Consider the following 10592-nt stretch of genomic DNA (forward strand, 5'->3'; position numbering starts at 1 on the left):
GTGAAGGAGGGGGTGGTGGCATCTCCTGGTCCTCAGTCGTCGCCGCAGGGGTCTCCTCTTGGAGGGGAGCAAAGCTGTTCCTCACGGAAACCCAGTGAGGCTGAGACTGTGGCTGCTGCTGCAGCGGTCTCTGGGCGTGCTGCTGTGGCTGTCTCCCTCGACGGCGCCCCTGTCCAGGCTGCCACTCCGAGGTCTCTGTGGCCTGAGCAGGTGTCCCGGAGGCAGCCTACCGAGCCGCATCTGTGGGCGGGCCATCAGGGGCCTGCTGCTGTGGTGAGGGTCGAGGTCTCCTGCGAGGGCAGGCCTTGGCCAGATGACCGACCTGCCTGCAAATGAAGCACTGGTTCGGGAGCCCCGAGAACTCCACTCTCTGATCAATCCATCTCCCCCCTATCCTAGGTAGCTGAATGACCTTAGGAAGGGAGGAGATGTCAGACACCAAAACTCTGACCGAAGGTAGCCCAGCTGCTCTGGCCACCACTGAAGCTGTTGTGGGGCCAGTCACTAGTACCGAGCCCACCAATTCTCCTAGCCTAGAGAGGAGCGGAAGATACTCCCGGCGGAGTCCAGGGAAGCAAACTGTAACATGGAAAAGGCGCTCTCCCTGCTCAGCCGCTGTTGGGTCAAAGCCATGCTGCCAAGGTCTAAAGAAAGCTCGAGCACCCCTGATGTCAAGGGGACTCATGGCAAGGACCTTGGCAACACTCTGGGCGGTCTCGAACTCGATCTGGTAATGTCCACGGCCCAGTAGTTGTACGTCTAGGATCTTGCCCACATCTGCAAGAAGGCGAGCCTGGAGAAGATCCCGGATCTCCCCTCTGCTGGGGCGAGTGCCGACTATACGGCAGATGGTGGAATGAGCTTGGAGGCGTTCCACCTCTGCGGTGAGGCTCGCTTCCTCTTCTGGCGAAAGAGAAAGCCTGATGGGGGTGTCCTCAGGGGCGGGCGAGGGGGCTGCGGGGGAGTCCCTCTGAGGCGGGGCGGGAGGAGCCTCCATCAGAGTCTGAAGCTATGGCGAAGGCGAGGCGAAAGCGGAGATCCTGCAAGAACCGAGCTGCACACAGAGAGGTGGAAGACGAAGGCCGGAGAAAAAGGAAAAAAACCCCCTAGGGGCGGAAGTCAGCAAGAAAAGGGAGGGGGGGTGAAGCGGCGAAGGAGTAGCCCTTAGGGGGGGGGGGGCGAGAGCTGCGCGCAAGAGGGGTGGGGGGGAGAAAGAGCTGGCGGAGGAGGGGGGTCGGGGCGCTGCAGAGGGGAGGTGGGCGCGAAAGAAGGGGGGGGGGGGGGGGGAGCGTGAAGGCGAGGAGGGGCGGCGGGCAATGCAGCGAGGGAGGGGGGCGTAGTAGCGAAGGCAGGGGGGGGGCGGCGCAATACAGTGCAGCAAGGGAGGGGGGCCCAGTAGCGAAGGCAGGCGGGGGGGGGGGCAAGGGGAGGCGGAAGGACTGAGGGGGGCGCGAGGGGACGAGCAGGCAGGTAGGCGGGGGGCGCAGGTGTGCAGGTAGCGCGAGCAGGGAGGGGGGCGGGAGCTTCAGCGAGCCAAGCTTTTTAACTCTTTTAAACCTTAAGGGAGCGTTCTGTCAAATCCCCATAGGATCTCCTCGTAGAACGTTCTTGGTACGAGACTCGAAACCTGCAAACAAACCAAACAAACAGAAGGGGGTGCAGGCCTGACTCACCTCCCAACCATGACAGCTGTGGGCAAGCCCACAAACTTGGCTGTCCCCACCGAGCCACGAGTTGAGCTAACTAGATGGACGTACCGACCAATCTCTACCTCGCGACATCCCATACCGCCACGAAGCTACCCTTGCGGGCCTCGAGACTGCTGCCGGCCTCAGCTGCATAAGCATGTGCACGTCTGCACTAGATCCAGGCTCCTGACCATAGAGCTCTCACAAAGACACGCGAGACTCTATGAACTAATGACTAACCTTGGCCACCCTTTTATAGGCTCTTGGCCGGTCATCGGGCGTCCACACTTGGGTGCCCGCCCATCCATACTTGGGTGCCCGTCCGTTAGTCTATCCCTAACTCAGCTCGCCAATAAGCCTGCCTAGCTCCAAGCTTCCCCAAACCTCAAAGCTAGTCTTGTGTGCGTGTAGCACATGGTAGATACACACTGTGCACTTGACAGTGTAAATGGTGGTAGGGGACTGCTGTCCAACAACACCAAGATCGGCTAAAAGGTGTCGTAGCCAAACACATTCCACAATAGCTGTAAAGGTTGCCCTGTATTCAGCTTCACTGCTAGAAGTGGCCACTGTAGGCTGCTTCTTACTGAGCCATGAGATGCATGAGTCACCAAGAAGAAAACAGCTACCACTGGTTGACACTCGCGTGTCATAGCAACCTGCCCAATCACTGTTTGTAAATGCAAGCAAGCATAGTGTAGAAGAATTGCCATGACCTGGCATAAATGTAGACTGCTTGCTATCATGCAAAGTCTCAGCCAGCCATCTAGGAATAGTTTTTGACTTCCTAGTATCTGCATCTTCCTCTGCCAATGCATCACCCAAGGAATCGTGATCAATTTGAGGCATTTCAGGATCAATTTGGGGCAAGTTCAGTTGCTGATTTTGCTGATTTTCAGCAAGCATAGGTGGTTGTAAATGAGCTGAAACGGGCTCTACATTATCCACATTGGAATTGAATAAAGGTAACAAAGTGTCAAACACATCTTCTGGCCCAATAGATGGCTGTCTGGTACATGAGACAAGTGGTTGGGATGCATATTCATCAAAGATAACATCTCTTGACACAATGGCACATAGAGTCTGTATCCCTTACTCTCAGTACTATAACCAATGAAAATACATTTGATTGCCTTTGCATCAAGCTTATGTCTTTGCTGTGTGGACACATGCACATATGCCAAACACCCAAAGACTCTCATATGAGTCACCACTGGAATCCTACCGTTCCATGCCTCATAGGCAGTCATATATTTCAAGGCTTTTGATGGGGCAATGGTTAAGCACATAATTAGCGCACACAACCGCCTCAAGCCAAAACTTATTGGGCAGATCCTTGCTCTTGAGCATGCAACGTGCCATCTCCATAATTGTACGATTACGTCTCTCTGCAACTCCATTCTGTTGAGGAGTATAGGGGGTAGTACATTGATGGGAAATACCATGTAACTGCATGTAGGATGTGAACTCATTTGACAAATATTCTCCCCCTCGATCTGTACGCAATGTGACAAGCTTGTGGCCACAAGCATTTTCAGCCATGGGACGGAAGTCTTTGAAAGCTGCGAAGGCACTTGACGTCACTTTTAAACCATACACCCAACAAAACCGAGTGTAGTCATCAATGAACGTGATGAAGTACAAGTGTCCTCCAAAAGATGGAGCCCTCATGGGGCCACAAAGATCACTATGAATGAGCTGTAATGGACGAACAGCCCTCATAGCACCATCTTTAGGAAAGGAATTCCTGTGCATCTTTCCAAGAATGCATCCCTCACATACATGCTTGAATGGAACATGCATAGGAGAAAGCTCATGCATCATACCTTGCTTCTGCAAGCGTACAAGAGATGGGAAATTCAAGTGACCAAACCGAGCATGCCATAACTCAGTGTCACTCAACACACGAGAGGTGGATGCAATCATAGCATCATGAGAATGAGTACTCTTGTCATACATGTCAAGCTTATACAAGCCACTACATAATGTCCTAGAAAACATAAGGGAAGCTGAATCTCTGCTGTCATACACTGAGCAACAATGGTCAGAAAACTGAACTTTAAACCCAGATAATGAAAGGGCTGAAACAGAAATGAGATTCTTCTTAATGCTTGGTACATATAAAGTGTCACAAAGAGTAAAACTGTCCCCATTACATGCTGTTAGCTCCACTTTGCCAATGCCTTTAATAGAGTAAGAGGCATCATTGGCACACATAACTATGCCACTTGGAGGTGAATCCTGCAAATTGGCAAATAGATCTCTACAAGAAGTAATGTGCTTAGAAGCACCACTATCAAAGTACCAATCTCCAGTTGAGATTGACATACAAGAAGCAGGCAAATTGCATGTAACCACTAATGCATAGCCCTCATGAGCAAAGTTAGCCTCTTCTTTAGTGTCCACAGTAGCAACCAAACCTTGCTGCTTCTTTTTCTTTTCACTTTCAATGTGCTTCTTACATTCCTCAATGAGATGGCCAGGTTTTCTGCAATAGTTGCATCTCTTCTTTTTCTTGGTTTCACTCTCTTTAGACGAGGTAGAATTTGAATGGACATGTGGTTTGCCCTTAGGCTTACCACTAGATGCAGCCCCAGATTTACCTTTGTTTCGATCAAAAGCACCAAATGCCTGATCAGCAGAAAGCATAGTAGTCCTGTTAGAATGAGACTGCTCCTCCTGCAATAAGAGAGTCACCAACTCATCAAAGGTATACAAGTTTGGATTACCCTTCATGAGTAGACGAAGAGTAGTAGCAAAACCCTCGTAGGATTGTGGCAAACCCTGAAGCACTGTAGAGATACAAGTGAACCATCTGGAATGACCTCATGAATGTTGATGAGCTGCTCTCGCAAATCCTTGATATGCGGGTAAGGAACTTGTCCATTGAATCACCCTCATTCATATGCTCAGACTCAATCTTCTTGCGAAGATAGGCAACACGAGCCTCATTGCGAACCTGATACAAAGAAGCAAGTACATCCCATGCACCCTTAGCAGAAGTGCATGAACAAATGTGTGGTATAACTTGCCTTTTGCATGAAAGGGCAATCAAAGCATGTGCCTGAGCATCCTTGGCATCTCGTCTGAGCTCTTCCGGAGTGGGTGGCAAAGGTGCAGAAGATGTAGCACCACCTGAAGATACATCATCACCTGCATCAATAGTCCCTGAAGTACTTGCTGCTCGTGCAGGTACAATAGGCTTGACATCTGCCCCTGATACATAGACCCACAAATTCTTTGCAACTAGTACATGTTTCATCATATATGCCCACATAGGATAGTTGGTGCCATCCAACTTATCATCAATGGAGAGCATACCAAACAAATCAGTAGTATTCCCAGACATGGCTGTCTCACAAATGCGTACAAATAGGTAGTATGATTGAATCAAGGCAAAAATCTGCAATCCAATGCTGAGACACACGAAAAATTGAGGAAAATGTCCCAATTGTGTCTTTATATTACCTATTCCAATGCTATAACACCCAAAAAATTGGGGGAAAGGCCCCAAATGCCAAAGCAATGTACCTGTAATAGCAAAAATGCCAGCAAATATCTCTGATAACCTTGCAAATAGTGTTAATTTTTGCAAAATTCCCAAATTCTTAGTGTAATTATGCACCAGATCTGAGGAAATCAATGCTAATGTCGCAATTTCAGGCTCAATGATGAAAAGCCCCAAAATGTCAATTTGCTAAATTTTTAGCAATTTTTGTAATGTTTGACAGAATTTAGAAATAATAGCAAAAAAATTTACTGGTTACTGGTGGTACTGATTTCGAGAAGTCGACTGCAGTCATGGAAGACAAGATCGGATTTGTACGACGGCAAATTGCAACAGGTACAGGCGGTGAAGGCAGGTACAGGCAATAGTCGTAGACGGCGCAGGTAGGGCTCTGCAGGGCGGTGCTGAGCGTTGCAGGGCGACGGATAAGCGCAAACAGGGCAGCGAAGAGGCGGTGCAGGGTAGTGGGCATGCGACGCTGGGCGTTGCAGGTCGTCGGACAGGCGGCAAAGGCTGGGCGGCGTTGGGTAGGTGCAGGGCAGGCGCAATGCTTGTCTGATTTGCAGAGGGGTGCTGATTTCGAAGCTGGGCAGCACGAATCCCTAATGCAAAATAGAAGGCACAAATCCCTAATGCACACTGTAGATAGACAAAACCCTAACCCTAAATAGCTCTGATACCAATGGTGGGGTTGGGGAGAGCTTGCCTGTACACCACCACACACACAGAGTAAGCTTGAACAACACACGTGAGAGAGCTAGCTGCTGGAAAAGTACTCTAATGATAATTATTGTACAAAAGTACAATGAGTACAAAATATAGCCTAGGGCAAAGTGTCCAACACACGTAAGTGTGTTCACACAAGGAAAAAACCTGTGTCTAGCCACAGGGAAAAAGTGCCCGTGAGTAAGCTGTGTTCACACTTGAACTAGCCGGGAGTGGTCATGACCAACAGGTGGTCCTCTTCTTTGCATGTGGAGCGCAACAGACTTGTGGCATCTTCAGCCTGCCTCTTCTTCGATGGATCTACCTCCTTTGTGGGTGTTTTCCGGCAAGTTTCGGTGGACTGTTTGCTACTGTCCAACCCCTTTCTCTCTTAGTTTTGAGAGGTGGTTGCTTGTTCCTCGTACCTTGTTCCGTTGGACAAGTGTTGGAGATTGGTTATGGAGTGTTCAGATCATTAGTGGCACAAAAGCTTGCTTGTAGAGGTGTGCTATTGCCGTGGATATAGGTTCCCTCTTGGAGGAGGCATCTATCCTTGTCTCTCAAGAGCAGGTAAGGTTCCCTCCTAGTGGACAGGATTAGGCACTTGCTACAGTGCATCAGACATGAGGGTGTCACTGCTACTCTTCTGGAAAGCAGGTTCATTTGGCAAAGGATTGCAAGACTTAAGGTATAGCCCAGGCCAAGACCAAGTTTTCAAAGATGGGCAATGATCATATACAGGATGATGACTCTGATACTTCTAGTGTCCCCAAGGCTGCAAAAGCCAGGGAGGACCTGGATGGTCAACTCTATAATTATACAGATAGTTCTCCCCCATGTGCTTCGAGCCGGAGGAGGCTTGTGGGCGGGAGAGGGGGCTGTTAGTAGCTCCATTTCTGGTGCATGGGAACCGTGAGTCGGAGTTCCAAGCATTAAAATATCTGGTGAGACAAGTTCATTTTGGAGCTATGGACTGGATGTGTTTCACGTCTATTGCTTGGTGTAGCAAAGACTATGGATTGGATGAGTTCCAAGTTCATTGTTCGAGGTTTTTTGGACGTGATGTGTTCACAATCCACTGTTGGGGGATAATGGGCGTGGTGTCCGGCAGCTCATCATTCTATACTTGAGTCCACTGCACACTGGTGTGGGAATTCGGAGCCAAGGATATTTCTTTGTTGTTCATGGTGGCATTGTGTTTCGAGGAAACAGGTTGGCAGGTGCTCTTTCCGAGGTGTACTCGGTACTGCGTAATACTAGAGTGTCCATGGTTGCATCTTCATCAGCTTATCTTCTTCAGACTTTTTTGCACACTATGAGTTGCAAAGGGGGTGTTAGAAATTGTGCATCTCAGTGTTGTGGGGTCATGACTATTTATTGGTTATGTATGTTCTTTTTTCTCCTGATAGTAGGTCGTGAGAGGCTGTTGGCCAGCTTCCTTTGCATCATTATAAAAGGAGCCTCCCATTTTCACTTGTTTATCATCTAACTATTCACAAGCACATGTTCTACACCATCTGCTGGTTGGTATTGCCATTGTAAAAGCCTCTTGCTACGTAACATGATGTTCATTGTCTGATGTCTCTCTGTCTCCTTTGCTCTCCCTCTCTCCTATGTTTTGCTTCCGCATTGTGCAACTTTATCACTGTGTCTCTGAAGGGCATACATCTTCACTTGATACATAACCCCATAAACCTTTGGCCACAAGAAGGTTTCGGGCCATGAAACTCCATAGGAGTAATTACTACCATCTAGTTTGTCCTCTTGGGACAAAACCCTGAATATATCAGTTGCATTTCCAGCCATAATGCTGAAATCCCTTTGCTAAGAGATATGCACACACTTGCAACCAAGTGTGCTATAAAAAACACATGTAGGCAAAATCCCAACGCATTGGAGTGCTATGCTAGGCAATCACAAGTTCCTCAGCAAACTTTTTACCCCGAATACAAGGTTGCAATAAGTGTTTGGAGTGTCTTGACGACACTTGCACTGATAATTCTTGCACAAATATCCAAACAAGGCGTGTAGAATGAAAAACACCAAATTTCTGTGCACCACCGAGCTGTATGATGTGCCAATTGCAAGTAAATGCGAAAAGCCCCAAATCCCAAATTTTTATGTACCAATGGGCTCAATTTTGTGCCAATTGCACATCAATCACAAAAGTCTCAATATTATGTGTACCCTGAAGCTCCAATTGTGCACTTATCCACAAATTTTAGAAAAGCCCCACTTTTTAATGAACCCTACAGTTGGAATTTTAGAAAAGCCCCAATTTTTAATGAACCCTACAGTTGGAATTTTAGAAAAGCCCCAACTTCCCCCCGCCCCCGCCCCCCCCCCCCCCCCGCCCCGCGGGCTTGGGCAGAACGGGGAGCGGTGGTGGGCGTCAGCCCCGGCGGTGCAAGTGTGGAGCCTGCAACCTCCGCCAGAGTGATGGACTTCGGGCAACTGAATGGAGAGCCGTGCCTGCGCGATCTCGGTCGGGTGCAGTACCCGTGTGATAGGAGGCCTGTTGCCTGCCCAACCTCGGTAGGGTCTGTTGCCTGCGTAGCTCTGGGCAGGCTCGTTGCCTGTGCTTCGTACAAGCTCCACTGTGGGGTGCTACTCAGCACTGTCTGGTGTTGGCAAACCAGATGTGTGGACAACACATGACAGCAGCTTAGGGCTTAGGGTAGGGCTCCGATACCAGTGTTGGCCCAGGAGAGCTGCGGCTACACACAGAAGCGCACAGTACACAGAGATGGTGATGGATGGAGATGCAAAGGGGTGGATTACATTGGAATATGTGTGGAGTTGAGACGTCAACCCACATATAATATCAAAGTATAATAGTAATAAAAAGGTGTCCTTTCACACCATGCATGCTAGGCGGGAAAACCAAAAGGGAAAAAATGCCCCTAGTTATGCCCTGTTCACATGTAGCAATACAACCGTGTAATAATATGCCAATATGGTAGCACTTTTCTTGAGCTCTCAATGACTCAATGATGATTGACTGATCAATGAACGAATATGACCGGCCTAAACACCTATTTAAAGTGTCTAATTTTGGTGAGATGGCTACTACCAACTCTACCAACCCTCATAATAATGCCCAACTAAATGTGCTCACACAATAACCCAATAACTCTGTCCACACTTGGCTGCTCATTGGTGGGCACCTGGACAATATTACAATGAACTGGCACAATAGTTCTTTCAAACACATGAATCCTGCCATGTATACTCGACCTCTGAGCTGGCCAGTGGGTAGAAGCATTTCCACTTCACACTTGGGAGAGTGTGCACGTGACACATTTTTCCTATTTTTCTATCTTGGCAAAAAGTTTCTCTTGCAAGTGGTATCATAACAGACGACTCTCTTGCGAGCTTCTGGTGGGTACAGGTTTTGTTCCGAAGGCCCAGGCCCAGATTATTGCATATAACCTTCATTGATACGTGATCAATTGAAATATTTTTCTTGCTGCAAGATCTCTTGGTTTAAATTTCAAGCTTTTTTGAACAAAAGTTGATTTGCCTCTTGCAGACTGACAAAGCCTCAATGCTTGATGAGATAATCGATTACGTGAAGTTCCTGCAGCTGCAAGTCAAGGTCAGGAAGTCATGTTTGGGGGGCTTTTTGATTCTAGTAGTTCTCGTAGCTTCCTTCTGCTGTGCATGCTTGTAGGCTGCTAAGATTCTGTATACCTCATTATCGACCGTCTTTATCCATTCTTGAATTCTTGCAAGCATATCACTATGCGCTATAAGGTGTATTTATAATTTCATCGTGCAACAATCAGGTGTTGAGTATGAGCAGGCTGGGTGGAGCTGCCGCTGTTGCACCTCTATTTGCTGACCTTCCAGCTGAGGTGATTGGCCCGCTTACACTATATGCCTATTGCCCTACATGATCAAGCATTTCAAAGGCATGTAAATGTTCATACAGTTTTACAGTGTGCTGTATAGTCAAATTTTGCTTTGATATGTGCAGGGGAAAAGCAGTCTGCTGGCTGCTGCAGTGCTTAGTCAGAATGGTGGTTTGCCCCAAGATGCAATGACGGCAGCTGAACAGGAGGTTGCAAGTTTAATGGAAGAGGATATGGGTACAGCTATGCAGTTTCTGCAAAGCAAGGGGCTGTGCCTGATGCCAATCTCATTGGCAACGGCAATTTCTAGTACCAATGCGAGGCCAACATCGGGCAGCCAAGTAGAGCAGGTTCTTTCTAGCACTGAACATTTGCAGATGGGCTCATTATCATCGTTACTTGCATGTAGCAGCCATAACATGGCTTCCAATTTGATGATGTCATCTGCTACTGGGGGACCCTGATAGGTTGTTATGAATGCAAGTACTCCAAGCAAGTCGGGTTCGGATCATGAATGTTTCTCGATTTGTAACTTCACATCTAAAGAATTGAGAGACATATGACACGATGGCAATGGAATACCAATGATCATCTTGCTGGAACTTTTTTTTTTTGGGGGGGGAGAGGGGGGGGGGGGGTGGTGGGGGCAGACAAGGGGACAGTGCCCCCCATGGTTGCCTCTGGAGCGTAGCTAATTTGTCGATATATCTCCTAATGATTTGTTCTACAAAAGGATGCAGTAGACTAATGTGTTCGTAAGGGTAACACAAGTACAGCAGTGTGGTGGTGCTGCAAGTCAGACTCAGAAAGTCTCAGCTTGTGCCTTCTCTTAGTTTC

At 48.3% G+C, this 10592-nt stretch overlaps 1 protein-coding gene across 6 annotated transcripts in view; it reads left to right on the top strand.

The window, feature by feature from the left end:
• The window catches only part of LOC147610725 (bHLH transcription factor RHL1-like), an 82008-nt gene extending 71651 nt beyond the window's left edge, over positions 1-10357 (top strand). For all 6 annotated transcript variants that reach the window (XM_086785292.1, XM_086785288.1, XM_086785290.1 and 3 more), the window contains 3 exons: positions 9434-9499; positions 9690-9758; positions 9881-10357. In XM_086785292.1, the coding sequence (XP_086641418.1) occupies positions 9434-9499; positions 9690-9758; positions 9881-10219 (474 nt within the window). In that variant the 3' untranslated portion in view covers positions 10220-10357. The remainder of the gene's footprint in view (positions 1-9433; positions 9500-9689; positions 9759-9880) is intronic.
• The last annotated feature ends 235 nt before the right edge of the window (positions 10358-10592 follow it).

Source organism: Cibotium barometz, chromosome 48 (genome assembly GCF_041138505.1).
Source record: "Cibotium barometz isolate CiBa-2024 chromosome 48, ASM4113850v1, whole genome shotgun sequence".
Classification (NCBI taxonomy): Eukaryota; Viridiplantae; Streptophyta; class Polypodiopsida; order Cyatheales; family Cibotiaceae; genus Cibotium; species Cibotium barometz.